This window comes from Theropithecus gelada, chromosome 14 (assembly GCF_003255815.1).
Source record: "Theropithecus gelada isolate Dixy chromosome 14, Tgel_1.0, whole genome shotgun sequence".
NCBI lineage: Eukaryota > Metazoa > Chordata > Mammalia > Primates > Cercopithecidae > Theropithecus > Theropithecus gelada.
In genome coordinates, this window is record NC_037682.1 from 31,740,958 (window position 1) to 31,760,545 (window position 19,588).

A 19,588-nucleotide genomic window follows, 5' to 3' on the forward strand; every position below is an offset into this window, starting at 1 on the left:
CCCCCAAATGCTTTGGTGAGGCATTCAAAGCCCTTCACATGGCAGCTGAACTTGCCTGCCCAGTCTCATGTCCTGTTGGCCCCTTTTGTACCACACCCTCATGCCCCCATTATCCTATTCAGTTTTGTTCCAACGACAGGGACTGTCCTTGGTGCTGAACATACAAAGTTAAATAACTGGTTCCTCACCCTCAAGGGGCTCAGTTTCAGCCTCATTTGATATTAATGGCACAGTACTAAACACAGTAAACAACTTATATCATTGCGTCTTCACTACAGTTCAAGAAGGTAGGTATTATTATGAGTCCCCAGTTTATAGATGAAGCAACTGAGGTTTGGAGAGGTTAAGCAGCTTACCCAGGCTCATAGAGCTCTGATGGAGTCAGCATTTGAACCTAGGACTATGTGACTCAGAGCTGGAACATCTAACCACTATTTGATGAGTCTTCCCACAGACGTTCCTTTCCTTCTGCAGCTTCCTAGCTTGGTTAGCATCTCCTGCCGTACATGGCCTGGCTCCTGTGCAACACTCCTGGCCTGTTTGTGAGGAAGTGGGAGGCTCCAATAGCAGCTAAGACTTCCCAAGAACCTAACCAGAGATGGCTCTGGTCCCATCTCCCGCTTTCTCTCTCCTCCCTCTGGATTTCACCCTCTACCTTTCACACTGGGTTAAAGTTATCCACTGGATATTTCAGGTGACTGAGTCAATGATGGATGTACACAAAGAAAGATATTAAGAAATTCTGAGCTTAAAAGGTGGCCATTGCTATTAGGTTAATTACACCTGTGTTATTCATCACAACAATCCCTGTGTATGTTTGGTACTCACAGCATGCAAAACACTGATATCTCATCCTGCAACAAACCTGTGAAGTAAGTAAGGCAAACACCACAGCCTTCATTTCACAGATAAGAAAACAAAAGCTCAGAGAGGTTCAGTGACTTGCCCAAGATCACACAGCTAAGTGGCGCAGGACTTAAGACTACTACTCCCTCACTCTTCTGCCTCCCAGGGTACTGGTCTTTTAGCTTTCAACTGGAAAATTACCTGAGATTAATCAATTGCCCATTAGACACATTAGTGACTCCTAACCCCAATAATAAAATAGCATGAAGTGGCTATAGTTACTTCAGTTAGTTTTATAAAATTATCAAATCAAAATAATCTCCAAAAATTTCAATGGTGGATACACTGCCAAGACCTTTTCAGAAAAAAAACATGGGTAACAATAAAAGCCAACTTACAGGTAGTATTTATTATGTACCAGACATATCTCAAAGCGATATCTATATATTAACTCACCTAATCCTCACAACACTGTATATACGTTTATTGTTATATCTCCATTTTACAGATGGAAATATCTCCATTTTATAGATGGAAAAATTGAGGCACAGAGGTTAAGTAACTTTCCTGATGTTTAACTTTCCTATTGTTCCAACAACAGGGACTGTCCTTGGTGCTGAACATATAAAGTTAAATAAACTGGTTCCTCACCCTCAAGGGGCTCAGTTTCAGCCTCATTTGATATTAATGGCACAGTACTAAACACAGTACATAACTTATGTCATTGCATCTTCACTCTAGTTCAAGAAGGTAGGTATTATCATGAGTTCCCAGTTTACAGATGAAGCAACTGAGGTTTAGAGAGATTAAGCAACTTACCTAGGCTCACAGAGCTGGGTAAGTTATCCTATAGATACCCTATAGATAGCATCCTACAGATAGTAGTACTATCTGTAGGGAAAGAAGAAGCCGCTGGCTGTTCTTAGGGGGTGACTGGCCTGTCCAAAGCAGATGTTCACGCAAAAGATTACAGACCCTTCAAGCTCCATCCTGCATCTGAACATGGTCCTATATACCCTCTCCTAAGGTGGCCTCTTCCAGGGAAACATGATCTCTTCAATTCTATGAAGGGAAAAACTAGAAAAACAGCTGTACATCCAATGACAGAGTGAAGAGTTGTGAACTAGGAAGAAAGGAGGTGACAAAAGTCATGACGCTGGCCCTCTTGCATGTATCATTTTTCACCATTCTACCTGCAGAAGCCCACCTGACAACAATGGGAATGGGGTAGTCCGTGGTACCTTGTCTCTGAAGAAGGGTGAGGGTATCCATACCCTGGCTTCAGCTCCCAGAAAAGCCACACTCACCTCCTCTGCTTAGCATGTTAAGTTTATTACTGAGTCTCGGGAAGGATCCCTGGGACTGCCCTCTGGCACTGTAACCTGAATTCTAAAGATGCAGCGATGTCCCCAGGACCGTCCTCCTAGTCTATGGATTGGTGGTGAAGACTAACATTTTTGTTCTGCCTTGTCCCTTGACATTAATTGAATTCTGTTCACACACACAAGGTGGTGAGAAGTGATGCAGGAAGCTCCCTCCTCTCTCCAACACTGCAGTGTCCCTGGGTTATAATGGCAGAAGAATCGCAGTAAGCAGGAGGCAGTTCCACCCTGCTGGTTTCCCATGATAAAAGGGCTTTGGGAGTCAAAGTATGTAGCCCAGCCTCATGGAGGGGGAAACCAACCAGCTCCACCACACACAAGTGAATTCAATCATCTCATGGAACATAAATTTGCTTGACGTTCAATGTCAGCCAGGTATCTCACAAAGCCCTATGTACAGAGTAGGACACAGACGGAGCTACGGAAAACCAGAAATGCTAATTTGTCCTAGCTTCAGACAGCCTTCAAGCCAGAAGCTATGCGGAAATCACGTGTTGTCCAACTCATTTTGGCAGATTAGTATAATTTTGGTCTAATCTATAACATAAATATGCCTCTTACAATCTCAGTATGGCATGTTTTATATTCCTGGATGCGGGTACAGTTAGATTCTGGTTATTACCATTATGTGTAAAAGGCTCATGTTGTAACTAAGCTGAGATGGAGATGAAATACACACTCTTTTTTTTTTTTTTCAGATGGAGTTTTGCTCTTGTTGCCCAAGCTAGAGTGCAATGGCGTGATCTTAGCTCGCCACAACCTCTGCCTCCCAGGTGCCAGCAATTCTCCTGCCTCAGCCTCCCAAGTAGGCGTGTGCCACCACACCCGGCTAATTTTGTATTTTTAGTTGAGATGGGGTTTCTCCATGTTGGTCAGGCTGGTCTCCAACTCCTGACCTCAGGTGATCTGCCCTCGGCCTCCCAAAGTGCTAGGATTACAGGCGTGAGCCACAGTGCCCAACCGAAATACATACTCTTGGAAGAGTTTCATCTTTCACTGCTTGGGCAATTCCCAATGTACACTTCTTACCAACATCCTGCTGTGTCTGGGAAGCCGGTGCCTTTGTGTCAACTGAAACAGAACAACATGCTTTGGGGTTTAGCTCTTCAACAGACAGAGTATCTAATCAAGCTGCAGCATCAAAACAGTTGTATTGGTTTAACAAACAATAAAATCCTTTGATTTCTTTTGCTGAAGCGAGGTGTGATCATCAAGAAAGAACTAAGGCATGCGTCACCCCCGCAAGGACAATCTCCACGGCTGACACGCATTCCAATGGCTCTGGAATATGAGGGGTAGTTCGCTGTTTCATTCCTACACAGGTGGACAAAGCTCAGGTCTTCAGAGCTGGAAAAGGATTCTAAATGCCAAATCTCAGGGTTCAGGTAGGTGTATAATGGAGAAAATGCTCCAAGACTCGGATGTGAGCCTCCGTCACCCCTCTGCTGCTAGCGTGACTTTGGACAAATCCCGAAGTCTCTCTTTCCCTTGGGTGTTTTGGCAGTAAAATGAAGATAATAAAACCTTCCCTGACTACGAGCTCCCTCATAAGGCTGCTGTGATGAACAAATGAGGTGACAGACCTCGAGGAGCCCAGCAAATTGTAAGGCATTATTTAAGCACCAGGTATGACAGTTAGTTATTTCCCTCATGGAATATCATGAAGGGAGCAACGTGACCTGCAGCATGTCCTAGTCCATTTCTCTCCCAGTCACTGCAGGTGGGTGGTGCAGAGATGTGGAGGCCACAGTGGGTGGGTGGGGCTCCCAGACAGGCTTCAGTGGAGCCACTGAACGGGGGTTTGCTGGCTGCCCATCCAAAGTCCTGCAGCTTCTCCATCATGGTGGCCTCTGAAGATGTCACTCCAACCAAGCATGTGCTCCAGAGAGCCTTGCATTAGGAGCCAAGAGACTTTGTCTAAGTCAGTTCGGGCTGTTGTAACAAAACACCACAGACTGGGTGGCCTATAAATGACAGAAGTTTATTTCTCACAATTCTGGAGGCTGAGAAGTCTAAGATCAAGGTGCCAGGATGGTCAGAGGTGAGGGACCTCTTCTGGGCTGCAGGCTGCCAACGTCTTGTGTCTTCACGTGGTTAAAGAGGCAAGGAAGCTCTCTAGTGCTTCTTTTCTAAGGGCATTAATCTCATTCCTGGGGGTTTCACCCTCATGACCTAATCACATCCCAAAGGCCCTATCTCCTAATACCATCACATTGGGGGTCAGAATTTCAGCATATAAATCTGTGGACCACAACGTTCAGAACATAGCAGACCTGATTCTACCAGCAGTTCTGCCACTTACTAACCATATGACCTTGAAAGAGTTACTTTTCATGGGTGAAAGGAGGGAGTCTGATTACATTATCTCTAAAATCTCTTTCAGGTCTCTTTAGCTTGCAGTTTTCTATGCCTTGGTTTCCTCATCTGTAAAATAATAGTCCTTCCTCCAAGGGCAGCTGTGAGAATTACAGAGCTGCTATATATAAAGCACTTGGAAGCACCGATGGCAGAATGGGCATCAGATAACCACGAGCCATCAGGTCCTGAGGCTAAAAGGAAGGGTCTCCTTCAAAATGAGGACCTGCCCTGATGTTTCTGTAGGCTCTTGCAATGGCCTCAAAAGGCAAGAGGGAACAGCAGGCGAAGCTCCCGCAGGCCTGTGCTCCTGCCCCTCTCCCCACCACTTCCATATACCTTTGCTCTCTGCGGCAGGTTTATCATGGTGTCGGGCTTGAAGTCGTTCTTGTTCTTCCTGCAGAGCACGGCAGTGATGATGATGATGATGACGGTGACCACGGCGATGGGCGCCAGCACTGCGGCGATGATCCACAGGTTATTGGGCGGGTTCTTCACCACGGCTGTGGGAAAGAGCCAGTAGGAGGGACATGACAAGCAGCCCTGGGAAGAGGAAAGCAACCCAGACATAACCCCCCACCCCAATCCCAAGTCATGGACAGAAGGATGTGGGGGGTTAAAAGGGTTTGGGGTTAGAAAGCCTCCACCTCCGCAGCCGTGTGACCTTGGGCAAGTGACTTAAGCTCCCTGAGTCTCAGTTTCCTCATCTGTAAAATGGGCTGTCACTTTGTAGTGTTTTTGGTGTGGTCTCCAGTAGCTGCTCAGTAAATGCTAGGGTTCACTACTACTGAGAGGAAGTGGAGAAAAAGATGGATCAGTAACAATTTTCCCCACAGGTGATATCCACAAGTCAAAAGAAAAGTGAAGAGGAGAAATGTGCAGATTAGAAATGTGTGCTGGAATCAGGAGGCAAAAGCCACAGAGAAATGACTCTCAATATTGTAGTGTAGTTACCCTGAGAGTGAGCAACGAGTAAAATGTAACATGAGCAGATGGATCTCCCCCAGAATAGCTGGCTGGGAGCTTGGAAATGCCTCGGTCTAGTCAAAAGCCTCAGGCTGTTCTCAGAACCAGAGTAAAGAAGAGCAACCAAAGTGATTGGCAGCAGGAAGGCCACGCTATTAAAACAGTAGGTGCCTCGGGGTGAGGGGCGCTGGGATGAATTAACTGGAAAGGGCAACAGGGTGATGGTTATGCTCTATATCATGATAGAGACTTGGGTTACATGGGTGTTTACATTTGCCAAAGCTCATCATATGATTTACTTGAGACAGAAAAAGTGTTGACAAGTTAAAAGGAGAAGTCTCTTCTCTGTGGTAGGTTTGGCCCGTAGTTTAAATTAATATATTGGCAATCTTGTTTATACATCAAACTCTTGTAAGCCTGGTTAACATGAGTTGGTCCTCCTGATCCTGCTGAACCTGGGGGCCACTAGGCAAAACTGAGGCCCAGACCCTGGAATATGAACACCCCACCAGTAAGTGTCACATGGTGAGACCTGCCTGAGGAGCCAGTCAGTCTTCCTCTCTGATTTCAGCCAAGCCCTGACATCAAGTGGTTCCTCATTAGCCAAGATCTACCTCTCATCTGGCTGCCCTTAGGCTCAGAATACTATTAGTACAGAAGAGCTTTTTCTCCACAGTTTTTATCAATCGGTGATTAATCACATTATTAACTTCTGAAAACAGCTCATTAGATAACATGTTTCTGTTGACATTAAACACTTAATTGCTCCTGCTTTTAGCAATTCAGTATTTACACGTGAGTATTCTGTCATTAACATTTTTTAAAGCTTATAGCTTCTGTGAAAAATATCAGTATGCCTCTTTTTAGTTAGGTTATTCTATCCTGATGGAGAAAAATGTACAGTGCATCAGTGTATACCCGAAATAAATACATACTATTTTTTTTTATTAGCAAGACTGTTCAGTTTTTACCCAGTTTTATTGTTTTAGTGGAGGTGCTTCTTCTTGGTGCAGTATGTAAAATCCCCTCACCTTCATTTACATAAACTGAACAGATTTTATCTTAGATGCATCAGTAAATTAATTTAACGGTCAAAACAAGAGTAAAGTTAGGTCAACTGAAGTCATCCAAACTCAATGTCATGTTCATTGGCATAATTACCTAAAAGTACAAAGTCACGTCTAAAGGTGAAAAGGAATGAATGGTTATTTAAATTGCAAGAATTTCAATACAAGACTGATAGGAAAACCCATTCCCTCAGTGCCTACTGTGGCGCTGTGACAGGTCCTTTGTCTGCGTGTTTTTCTTATCCCCAATATGCTGATGAGGAAACTGAGACCTGGAGAGGTCAGAGGTTTCTATGAAAAGTCACTTCTCTGAAATAAACAGTTAAAGTCGGTTCCGAGTTAACACATGTGAATAAAAGTGTGTGCTTATGTGCATGTGTACACACACATACACGTACACACACACACACACACATAATTTGTCAGAAGGAATGAAGTCAAAGAGTCCAAATAATCTAACACAAAATAAATTATTCTCATGTACAGCAAATGTTGAAAGGAGAAGGAATCCATTCAAAAGTGTTTCCAGTTTGTTTTTGTGGCCATCACCTATATGCCTCAAATATTAGAGCTCATAACTGGGGTGACTGGATGCAGGGGAGAGTCCTCCCGGGACCCAGAGGCTGGCTAGTGCTCAGTCCACATCGTTCTCCCACCAAACCCTCCCGTGGCTTCTCTTCCCACTGGGGGCCCAGCCCATAAGGCCCTAGTGACCATGGCCACTCTTCTGTGCCTCTGACCTCACGGCTACGACTCTGCTCCCTCAATGACCTCGGTGCTGGGTGTCAGACTGTCTTCTCTCTGCCTGGAACCTGGCCCCCAGATAACCTCAGGGACCCTTACCTCCCTCCCTTTCTTCAGGTGGTCACTCAGGGCTTACTTCCTCACTGATTCTCTTCTTGACCCCCCAACAATTTAAAATTGCAACCACTATCTTATCAACATGTCCCAGCCCTTCCCTGCCCAACTTTTCTCCATAGCACTAATCAGCACCGAACATGTTAATTATTTATTTAGTTTCCTTGATCTGCCCACCCTAGAACATAAGCTCCACGAGGGCAGGGTTTTTGTCCACTTCATTCACTGCTGTATCTCCAGTGCCCAGCACATAATAGGTGCTCAATAAATATCTGTTAAAGAAGTGAATAAGCATGAGTCCTCTTCACCAGAGGGTCAGTCTATTTCTTTAAGTGGCTTTTTTTTCTTTTTTTCTTTTCTTTTTTTTTTTTTTTTGAGACAGAATCTCACTCTGTCCCCCCCAGGTTGGAGTAATGGCACGATCTCAGCTCACTGCAACCTCCGCTTCCCAGGTTCAAGCCATTCTTGTGCCTCAGCCTCCCAAGTAGCTGGGATTACAGGCACCCACCACAACGCCCAGCTAAGTTCTTTTATTTTTAGTAGAGACGGGGTTTCTCCATGTTATCCAGGCTGGTCTCAAACTCCTGACCTTGGGTGATCCACCCACCTCAGCCTCCCAAAGAGATTTGGATTATAGGTGTGAGCCACTGCGCCCAGCCAAGTGGCATTTTTTGAGATAAATGTCTGGTGGCCATGTAAAGCAAACTACTTCCCGCTCTGGAATGCTTCTCCTTGGGGTGAATTTTCCCTATTCCGTCAGCTGGATAACAACTCTGAAGTGCCTCTCACTCCAGACCCTGCAAATGGACCAGATGCAAACCTCCAGCTGCTTCTATGAAGTCAAACGCTGCCTCGTCACCCAGAGGTGCTGGGGTGAGTCACATGGGCACAGCATGCTCCAGTCTTGGCCCTAGAATTAGTGATTTAGAAGGCTCTAGAACACACAGAATGCAGACACTCTCCCTTGAGAGAGACAAAGTATTCAACACCGTGACTCTCTATTCAAAGCCCTGACCTCAGATGAACATTGTAGGCTGATTTTGAAACTACTGGGAGAAAACGGGATTTTAAAGATCTCTGCTCTCTTCTCCTTCATTGGCCTTATCTTCATCCTCATCTGCTCCTGGGGTGGACATACTTCCCAGAGGATGTCCTCTTGCTTCCCTCTTCCATCCACTAGCTACGTTCCTTCACCAGGCACTCACATTTTCCCCAGGAATTATTATTGTTATTTTTTTTTTTGAGACGGAGTCTCGCTCTGTTGCCCAGGCTGGAGTGCAGTGGCCGGATCTTAGCTCACTGCAAGCTCCGCCTCCCGGGTTCACGCCATTCTCCTGCCTCAGCCTCCCGAGTAGCTGGGACTACAGGCACCTGCCACCTCGCCCGGCTAGTTTTTTGTACTTTTTTTAGTACAGACGAGGTTTCACCGTGTTAGCCAGGATGGTCTCGATCTCCTGACCTCGTGATCCGCCCGTCTCGGCCTCCCAAAGTGCTGGGATTACAGGCTTGAGCCACCGCGCCCGGCCTTCCCCAGGATTTTAATTCTAATCTCTATCTACAGAATTCTCAAAGTCTGTAATGTTACCTTGAATCTCTCTCCAGAGGTCTAGGCTTGAATTCCCAACACCTTTTTTAACCTTCATAGGATATCCTATCAGCACCCTTGATATCCCATCAGTGCCCCCAGTTCTGGGGCACCTGTTGAGCACATAGTAAGTGGCAGCTGAATCTCCTTTATCCATGAGGTTGGAGGACTACAGGAGAGAAATGAATAAGAAAGGAGATTGAGAACCCATATAATACAGAGAAGAGGGTGCAACTAATGAAGATGGAAAGGGGACTGGAGAGGAGAGGCATTGTTAGAAGGCAGAAGGTAATTTATTGTTTGAGCTGTGTGGAGTTTAAGGGGATAATGACATATCATGGGGGTGCCAGTGGGATATTGTCGGGTGTTGCTGGGATACCGACGGAGAGATTCAGCTGCCACTTATTATGTGCTTAACAGGGGCCCCAGGACTGCACCAAGCCCTTTACAGGCAATAATGATTTCTTTTAATCTCCTATGTAGCTCTGTTAGGGAGGTGTTTTTTATGTTACCACTTTACAGGTGGGGAAAATGAAGGTCAGAGAGACTAATTAACTTGACTCCAAGCTCCATAACTAGAAAGTGGAAGAGCAGGGGCTGGGCCTGGGTTACCTTATTTCAAAGGCTCTTCTCTCAAGTGCTATGGTGTCTCCTAACCACATGCCTCTCTTGGCACCTAGCAGAGGCACTGGTGAAGGGCGGTTCCTTTGCCTTCACAAGAATTGAACCAGGAAGGAACTGGAGCTAGATCTTCCAAGATGAATGAGATGCGGCACCTGCTTTTAAAGAGCTCATGAGGGAGAGAGACAGAAAACAACTGTTATGGCCCAATGTGAGGAGGGCAATGTGGGCTCCTGGAACCAAGGGAGACGGAGGGCTGTGCCTCGGGGGCCAAGGAAGGCTTCAAGGGAGAGGGAACATGTAGGATGAAAACCCCTGCATGGCTTTAGATGTGAAGGAGAGAAACGCAGGCCACATGGCTGGAAAAGCAGCCTGAGACCAGGCTGTGCAGTCCTGAACGCTTGCTGGGCACACCTGCTGTGAAGACAGGAGTTTGGATTTTATTCTGTGAATGACAGGAGCCAGCAAGTATTTTTTTTTAAAGTAGAGTCAATGTAAGATCAGAATTCATGTTTTATTACAATGACTCTAATTACAATGCGGAAGGCACATTAACGGGAGTCATTTTGGAAGCTACTGCCATGGTCCAAGTGGGAGAGAATGATGGGATGGAGAAAAGGAAATGGATTTGTGAGTGACTGTGGAAGACAACTGAGAGGACCAAGTGAATTGAAGGAGACAAAGGAGTGAGGCTGGAAGGGTCAGTGAGTGGCAGCCTTGGAGCCTGGCCAGACTTTGAATCTTGGCTCTCTTGAGTGATAGCTGAGCCTCCGGGCCATTTCTCACCTCCCAGACTCTCACTCCCAAAAGGCTCCATGACTCTAACCTGATAGGACCTCTCTCTCCTGTCCTGGCCCCTGACCCCATCCACTGCGCCCCATCAACTGCCACCAGCAAAGTCCCTTAGCCTCACCCGGTCCTCCTGACACTTCATTCACCTCTGCTCACCATGAAGCAGCTCTCCTTCTCATGCCTGTCCCAAGTACCTCAAGGCCTGGGGTAGCCTTGAGGAGTGAAGGAAGAGAGTCTTGGCTAAAAAAGTCATTTTGAGAATAAGACTGCAGAGAGTGACCATCATAGAACTGTTACAGAACTGACAGGTCAAAGCAGCAGATGGCCAGAACAGAAGAAGTGTTAGAGAGGAAGAGATACTGAGCCAGGTGCATAAATCTCCAGTGAGTGATGGGGGCCTCTTGGGGCCCTGAGGTGACTGCAGCAAAGAACGGGGAGCTTCAAAGGACCTGGGATTGAAAAAAAGAAGTGGTATGGACACAGCCATGAGGATTAAGGAGAAGTGGAGCCCTGTCTGCCCATCTTCAGGCACTTTTTGGACAGTCTGCTCTGCCATTCTCAGTGTGTATTACCACACCTCAGCTCAGATCCACCCCACAAACCTCGATCTCAGCTGCCTACTTCATTTCACTATGCCCAAGAGAGCAGAGAGACAGCGTCTGCAAGCTTCCATCACCATGTGTCCCCTGTACTCCACTTTCCCCTCATTAGAAAGGACCAGCTGTCCCTGCAGACCCCTCCACCTGTGTACCAGATCCCACTGCCTCATTCATTGACAGATTTTGCACCTACTATTCCTGCCTCTCTCTTCTGCATCGTCAGCTTCTCCCTCTCCATGACAGCATCCCCTCAATATTCAAACACACACCAATTCAAGCTTTCTAGCTTTTGTTTGGGTTCTCAATACCTGGGATGCCATAGAGTCCCTCCAGCAACTGCCCCAGAAAATTTCCTTCCCTTTGCTGTCACTGCTTCCCCACACCTTGTTCTTCTCAGCCCATCTGGTTGCAAAACCACTCCTGCTAAGGTCACAACCTCCAACCTCTAATCTCTACCCTATCACTCCCTGACTCTTGGAAATATACATCAACACAGCTCTCTCCCTCCCCTGAGATCTGCTGTCCTTGCTTGCTTGCTGAACCCCATGCTCTCCTCCCATCTGCCTGGCTGCTCCTGGTCAGTGTCCTCTGCTCGCTGTCACTCTTCCCACATGTGGATTCCCCAGGGCTCAGTTTCTCCCTTTTCTCTCTAGCTAAACCCACCTGGTTATTCTCACCTATTCCCTTAGCTCTAAATGTCACCTATATGTTGATGACTCCTGAGTTTGTCTTCTGAGATCCACGTGGATGTCTAGTAGACATCTCACACCTAACATGCCTACAATCAAAATCCCAGCTCCATCTCCCCTGTTCCCATTCCAACCCCACTTATCCTTTTTGACCTGCACCTTCTGCATCTCAAAAAATGGCACCACAACCAATGCTCAAGCCAGAACCTACGAGTCACCCTTGATTCCTCTGAGTCCCACTTCCTTCCCTGGCTACACACAGAATCACTATCTTGCGCCATTGACTCTGTCCCCTGAAATATCCCGAATCTGTTCACTTCTCTGAGTGTGCACTTTTAGTACCTTCAGCTCTCGCCTGGGCACCTGCAGTGGTTTTCACTCCCGTCCTCTATGATTTATTCCTCACCTGGAGAGGGGGAGAAAGAGCTGAGAACAGAATGCTCTGGAGTCCACATAAAGATGATGCGGCAAAACAGATGAAGCAAGCTGTTGAGTGGGTGAGGACGGAGCCCACAGGGAGGGAAGGGGAGAGGTGCAAAGGAAGAGAATCTTGGTTTAAAATGTCATTTTGAAAAACAAGATTGCAGAGAGTGACCATTGTCATTCCTAGACAAAGTTGTGTCTGTGAGGATGTGCTGGCCGAGCAAGACAACACAAGGTCTGGACCATCACCCTGGAAGCAAAAGTAAACTGGATGAAGACAAGAGCTGAGCAGGAGAGGAAGACCAAGAGCCAGGTGTCAGGGACTTGGAGAGCACAGACATAAGCTAGGAAAGCAAACCCACGGGAGATGACCTTTCCTGCCTTCACGCTCAGTATGCTGCCAAATACTAACATTTCTACCACCCAATCTCTCACCTTCACACCCTTTCCCCTTCCCCCACTCTCTTTATAGCTTTTGTTTGGGTTCCCAATGCCTGGGACGCCATAGAGCCTCCTCACCAGTCCTGCCACTTCCTGTCTGCTCCCATCCTGTACACTGCTGACCAATTAAGTTTCCTAAAAATGGGCAGTTCCAATGATATTACTCCTTAGCTCAGAAATCTTCATCAGCACCCCACAGCTGATCAGAGTGTGTACTATCTCCTTCCCTGTCATTCAAAGCCTTAGTCTCCAGATCAATACACCTTTCCAATTCCATTAACTCTTCCATGGGTGTCGGCGCCCCAGGCAACCTGAACTAGTTTTCAAGCACACCTGGTACTTTTCACCTCCATTCTTTCACTCATGCCGCCCTCTCTTTCTGGAATATGCACACCCTCTTCTCCCTCTGCTGAAATCTTCAAGTGTCATGTAGTTAAGAACACAGGTTCAAAGTCAGACAGACAGACAGATGTAGATTAATATCCCGGCCACCTAAGCACTTCTTCTGTGATGCCAAGCAGGTTATTTCATTTTTCTGAGCCTTGGGTTCCTTTCCTGTGGTTTAGATCTGAGTAAACACTGCCCCAATGAGAATAGAAAGTGAGAAAATCTAGGTGAAGTAACTAGCATAGCAGCTGCCCCAGGGGAGGGTATTCAAAGAGACAGCTATTATTTTTAACATCCTTCCTCTGCTCACCCTTTCCAGATGCTCCTTCGAAGCAAACCCTCCCTCTGCTGACCCTGTATCACACACTGCCTTTTGCAGCACTTTCCTGTGTTAGGTGCCATTGCACCTGCATTAAGTCTCCCTGCTCCTTAAGGGCAGGAGCCAGGTCTCGCCCACTTCCATACATCCTGCAGCACTAAGCGACTTCATGTAGAACTTTATAAGTGTTTGTTGAATCAAATTATCTTTAATCCCCCTGGCATACAAAAATAAACTCAGCTACAGTGATTTTCATAGCTGTTCACTAGATTATGCTGAGGAAGAAGGGGGGTAGGACTTGGGGGCAAAGTAATATCATTGCCATCCTTCCAATATCCAAAACATATCCCTTATTGCTTGAAACAACACAGAAACATAGCTGATTGATTTAAGACCCTTCCAGAATACAAGTATGTTTAGCTCTGAGACCATTAACATGAGTTTGGGGAATCATTTTGATTTTCAGGAAACATTTAATGGCATTAAAAAGACTGAATAAAAAGACCATCCCCTTACGGTCAGCTTGCAGAAGGACAACGTGATGCAGGGTCAAGGCCATCCTTTGGGAATCAATGGTGCTCAGGATCTTGGCAGCTGCGGTCCCCAGCAAAGGCTTCCCGTTGTACAGGGTGTAGTAAGTCAGCTCCGCTGGGTCCTTCGGGCCTGGGACACGCTGCATCTTCACCATCTTTCGGAAAAAGAGAGGCCGAGTGTTTGCAGGGCATCTTGCACGGACCCTGCAATCACCCAGGTGATCAGCAGATGTTCCTCTCCCGACTGCTGAAGCCTTCTGTGGCTAGACGCCAACCTTTGCATACCTCCCTATATATAGCCTCTCAAGAAGCCTGCTCTCGCTGGAGCAGGAGACTGGGAGGAGAAAAAGGGCTTGAAAAATATGAACATCTGGAAAGAACAGTTTGCGGTTGGAGAAGAAAACACAGGATAGTGATGTCTCCCAGCATCCACAGAACTCTGGCCTCATTTGAAAATAGGCCTCTGCATTTAATTCAGGGCATGTTAGGTTATTCTCAAACAGGACTGTTAATTTCAAATATCTGTAATTGCCAGAGAGGGAGAAAAATGAACTTATATGTCTGCAATTCAAAAGATCTCTGATAAAAGCACTACTTGGAAACCCAATGTTCTTTTTCTAAAATAATGGTTTTGCTTTTTGTTCTCTAAAAGTTATACATATTCACTGTAAGAAAATTTGAAAATACGGAAAAACATCAAGAAATAAAATAAAAACAATCTGTAATCCTTCTATCACAAGCTAATTACTGTTGCCATTATAGAGTATTTGCTTCCATTCTTTGTTCTTGCCCACACAACCCTTTTCCTTACTAGTTTACAAAATTATTTATCATAGTCTATATACAATATCTTGCAATTTTTACTTGCATCTTTAAAGGACCTTAAATATAACAAAAGCATAAACGTTTATTTTTACATGGCATTCTGATGCATACCTCATAAACTTATTTAAATGATCTTTTATTATTAAACATTTAGATTGTTACTAATTTTTTACTACTGTAATTAGCAATTGATAATCACAAATACTAAAACTTAAGTTTCAATACCTACATAGTGTTCTACTGTATGCATGCCTGGTGAATCAAACTAACCCTTGATTATTGAACATTTGGTTATCAACTTTTTGCAGTTATAATTAACAAATCATAAATAGTATAGTATTTTCCAAAGTTTATATTACAGATTATGAATTTCACAGGATATTTAAAGATATTATAAAAATGTTTATAGCAACATTGTTTATAACAGTAAAAAGACTAAAAATTAAAAAGTTGTTAATAATAGGTTGGATAATGAGCTATTGTATACTCACACAATGAAATACTATGGAGTAGTGGTGAAAATGAATGAACTATGGTTATTCATATCATTATGGATGAATACAAACGCCTGATGTTGAGTAAAAGGAACAAATCACAAAATATAAAGTTAAAAATTAAGCAAAACTACCTAATATACTATTTAGAGATACAGGCATGGGTAGTAAAATCTATACAAAAAATATGGGAATGATTTAATACAAAATTCAGATTCACTCTAAACTCAGAGTTTAGAGATTCACTCTTCCTCAGAGAAGACATGTAAAAGGCTTTTGGGATAAGGTAAGGGTAATGTTCTTACCCTTCAGGTTGTGGATTCTTATTAGTGTCCTTTAAACTCTGCATCTTTCTTATACTGTTTTGTGTGTATGCTATGCATAACAATTAAAAAATAGATATTATTACAACCCAATAGAAAATGGGGGCAAAAGAGCTGATCAGACACTTCACAAAGGAAGATGTCTGAATAACCAATAAGCACACAAAAATGCTCAATGGGGAAATTCAAATTGAAACCACCAAAGACCACTCTATACCCACCAGAATGGCTAAAGTAAGAACTGACAACACCAAGTGTTGCTGAGGAAGTGAAGCAACTGGAACACCTGTCTGCTTGGTGGGAGTGCAAATGGTGTAAACACTTTGGAGAAAGGTCTGGCAGTTTCCTATAGAACTAATGCACACCAACCCTATGAACCAGCAATTGCAGCCTATATACCTAAGATGAGTGAAAGCCATGTGGTCACCAAAGGACTTGTGGAAGAAGGTTCACGGCAGCCTTGTTTAATAGCTACAAACTGGAAAAGCCCAGGTGTACATCAACAGAAGAACAGATAAACCAAACTGTAGTATATTCATACAAGAGAATATTGTTCAGCAAAAAAAATTTGAATGAACTACTGAATAACATAACAACATGGATGAATGTCAAAACACTACACTGTGTCAAAAAAGATTTATACAAAAGAGTATGTACTGTAGGATTCCATTTATATGAAATGCTAGAATGTCAAAATCAATCTATGATTTAGAAGTATGTGAAAATGTATGTTAAGAAAATCTTATGGAAGTATTTGGAAATGATATACGTAATCAAATATAAAATAGTAACAGTATAATGTCAATTGTAAAATCTAGATAGTGATATGTGTGTTGACTATAATTTTATCAACTGTTCTACAAGTTTGAAACTGTTGGCCAGGCACAGTGGCTCGTGTCTGTAATCCCAGCACTTTCGGAGGCCAAGGTGGGTGGATCACTTGAGGTCAGGAGTTTGAGACCACTGTGACTAACATAGCAAAACCCCATCTCTACTAAAAATACAAAAATTAGCTGGGCACAGTGGCACACACCTGTACTCCCAGCTACTCAGGAGGCTGAGGCAGGAGAATCACTTGAACCTGGGAGGTGGAGGTTGCAGTGAGCCAAGCTCACACCACTGCACTCCAGCCTGGGTGATACAGCGAGACTTTATCTCAAAAAAAAAAAAAAAAGGTTCATAATAAAATGTTGGGAATATATAGATATTACTTAAAAACAAGGGCTTTTTGACATTTAAACTTGGAAACCAGTATGTTGAAGAAAATTAAGGAGATGTCTTTACTTCAGGTCTTTTTAGAGCTTTGGTATGCAAATAGGCTTTGGGACTCTTCAAGAAGGGGCTTTAAAATGCAGCCTTGCCCACACCAATTTGGCCAGAGAGCCCCTTTTCCCAAGAACACTTGATAAGATCATGATATAGTACAAATTATATGTCCCCTCCAAATCTCATGTTGAATTGTGTATTCCCAATGTTGGAGGTGGGTCCTGGTGGGAGGTATCTGGGTCATGGAGGCAGCTCCCTCATGGCTTGGTGCTGTCCTCACAGTAGTGAATGAGTTCTTGTGAGATCCGGCTGTTTAATGTGTGTGGCACCTCCCCCCACCCTCTTTCTTGCTTCTGCTCCTGCCATGTGAGACCTGCTCCCCTTTCATCTTCTGCCATGCTCGAAGCTTCCTTAAGCCTTTCCAGAAGCAGATGCTAACACTATGCTTCCTGTACAGCCTGCAGAACCATGAGCCAGTTAAACCTCTTTTCTTATAAAGCACCTAGTCTCAGATATTTCTTTATAGCAATGCAAGAATGGCCTAATCACTTTCTAGACACTCTCTGGAAAACACTATCCTCACTCTTTTGTCTTTGTGTTCACCTGTGTGTCCTTGTCCTCAAGATTAATTTCTTTTCTTTTCTGAGACAGAGTCTCGCTCTGTCATCAGGCTGGAGTGCAGTGACACGATCTCGGCTCACTGCAACCTCCACCTCCTGGGTTAAGGTGATTCTCCTGCCTCAGCCTCCTGAGTAGCTGGGAGTACAGGCGCGCACCACCATGCCCAGCTAATTTTTGTATTTTTGGTAGAGACGCAGTTTCACCATGTTGGCCAGAATAGTCTCCACTTCTTGACCTCGTGATCCACCCACCTTAGCCTCCCAAAGTGCTGGGATTACAGGCGTGAGCCACTGTGCCTGGCTGAGATGAATTTCTAGGAGTCAGTCTGTGATCATCTAAAAGTTTCTTGTCTAAATTCCTCATTTTCCCTCCAGAAAAAGTCATACCCAATTGCTGTGTTTGAAAGTGCCCTTTTTGCTCCACACTCATCAATACTGGATCGTAGCATTTTACTAATCTTTGGTAGGTGAAAATGGCATCTTGTGGTAGTTAAAACTTGCCTTACTTCAGTTACAAATTAAGTTGAATATTTAAAAAATTTTAGTGGTCATATGTTTCCTCTTAGGCCTCAGTTTTCCAAATACGTTAACTAGAGAAATATCTTTAGATTCCAGACAGTTAAATCTCCATATTCATGAGGGTAGCTCATCTTTTAAAATGATCTAAGCCCAGAAGAAAGGCTTCAGGGTAGAAGCATATTGTAAGCCACATAAAGTGAATTTTTTGGGGGAACCTGGGGCATGTTATTCCTTTCCCTAGTGGAAAAGGAGGTGGGGAAAGTGTTAGTAGAATCTGGTAGAAGTTGAGTGACCATTCAAATATCTAATAGCTTCTCTCAATTTCAACTTAATAGTAAATTCTTCCTGCCAAGATTTCTTTACGGGTATGTTACAAGATGATCTACACCCTCTGTAAATTAGGGATTTGCAGAAATAAACCCCTACCTGCTTCCCTCAGACTTTCCAGGCAGCTAAAGGGGCCAAGTGCACTGAGCTCTTAGAAGAAATGAGAGAGGGCTGGATGTCGTGGCTCACACCTGTAACCCTAGCACTTTGGGAGGCCGAGGCGGGTGGATCATGAGGTCAGGAGTTTGAGACCAGCCTGACCAGCATGGCGAAATCCCGTCTCTACTAAAAATACAAAAATTAGCTGGGCACGGTGGCGCACACCTGTAATCCCAGCTATTCAGGAGGCTGAGGCAGGAGAATTGCTTGAACCCGGGAGGCAGAGGTTGCAGTGTGCCAATATTGTGCCACTGCACTCCAGCCTGGACAACAGAGCAAAACTCTGTCTCAAAAAAAAAAAAAAAAAAAAAAAAAAAGAGAGAGAAAGAACACCTCTCTGGGCCCTTTGGCATGCAAAATGTGTTAGATTTCTTAGGTTTACAAATAACACCAGGGTTGTAGGGTGGCCCCTTCTCCCCCTTTGGCTGATGCAAATCCCAGTTCCATTATCTGAGCACCAGTGACTTTCTTCCTGTCATTTGGAAGAGTGGAAATGATAGAGCTCACATGGAACCTACAAAGGAGAACTCACAAACCTGACATGCGAGTTTAACCATCACTTTACCTAGTGATAAGGTCATTCCAGACCACAAAGACTTTTAGAACCAAAGCAACATCCAATAGGACAAAGGGCCAAATTCACCAACTGCGAATGGAGGGACCTGGAGTCCCCATCAGGGGCATGACGATGACTCATGCAGGGAAGTGTGTTCATTAAGATGGGTTGTTTATACTTTCAAGATTGCCTGGGGACAGGATTTGCACACAGACTATGCTAATGGCTGCAATTTCCTTTAAAATGCTTACTCATAGACAGTGTGATACTATGCATGTGTGCTATGGTTCAGTTACACCCAAGATGTGGTCAAATCATCAATCAGGGGTTCACATGCCAGGGGTAGTATGCTTGATTCCAGTTAGGAAGTCCCCATTCCGGAGGCAGCTACCAGGAGTGCTTCTCTAATTTGACATCATGCTAACAGGGCTTTGTTAACTAGCGCAACAAATTAGTTAACAAAAAGTTAGACATGAGTTCTCAGTGGTGACAGTACAATTCAAGATAGGTAGACCTGGCTAGAATACACCAGAGAGGTTCCCATTCTTGCAGGAACTGGCTAAAGTATCCAGAGAGGTTTAGAATCTCTACTCCTGGGGATGGCTACTGCCTTGATTGGGTGCCCTCAGAAGCAGA

General features: G+C 44.6%; 1 protein-coding gene across 1 annotated transcript in view; it reads right to left on the bottom strand.

The window, feature by feature from the left end:
• The window catches only part of KIAA1549L (KIAA1549 like), a 126,854-nt gene that overhangs the window by 79,344 nt on the left and 27,922 nt on the right, over positions 1-19,588 (bottom strand). The window contains exons 9-10 of the mRNA XM_025356643.1: positions 13,847-14,018; positions 4,923-5,086 (exon numbers count right to left, since the gene is read on the bottom strand). Coding sequence (XP_025212428.1) covers positions 4,923-5,086; positions 13,847-14,018 — 336 coding nt within the window. The remainder of the gene's footprint in view (positions 1-4,922; positions 5,087-13,846; positions 14,019-19,588) is intronic.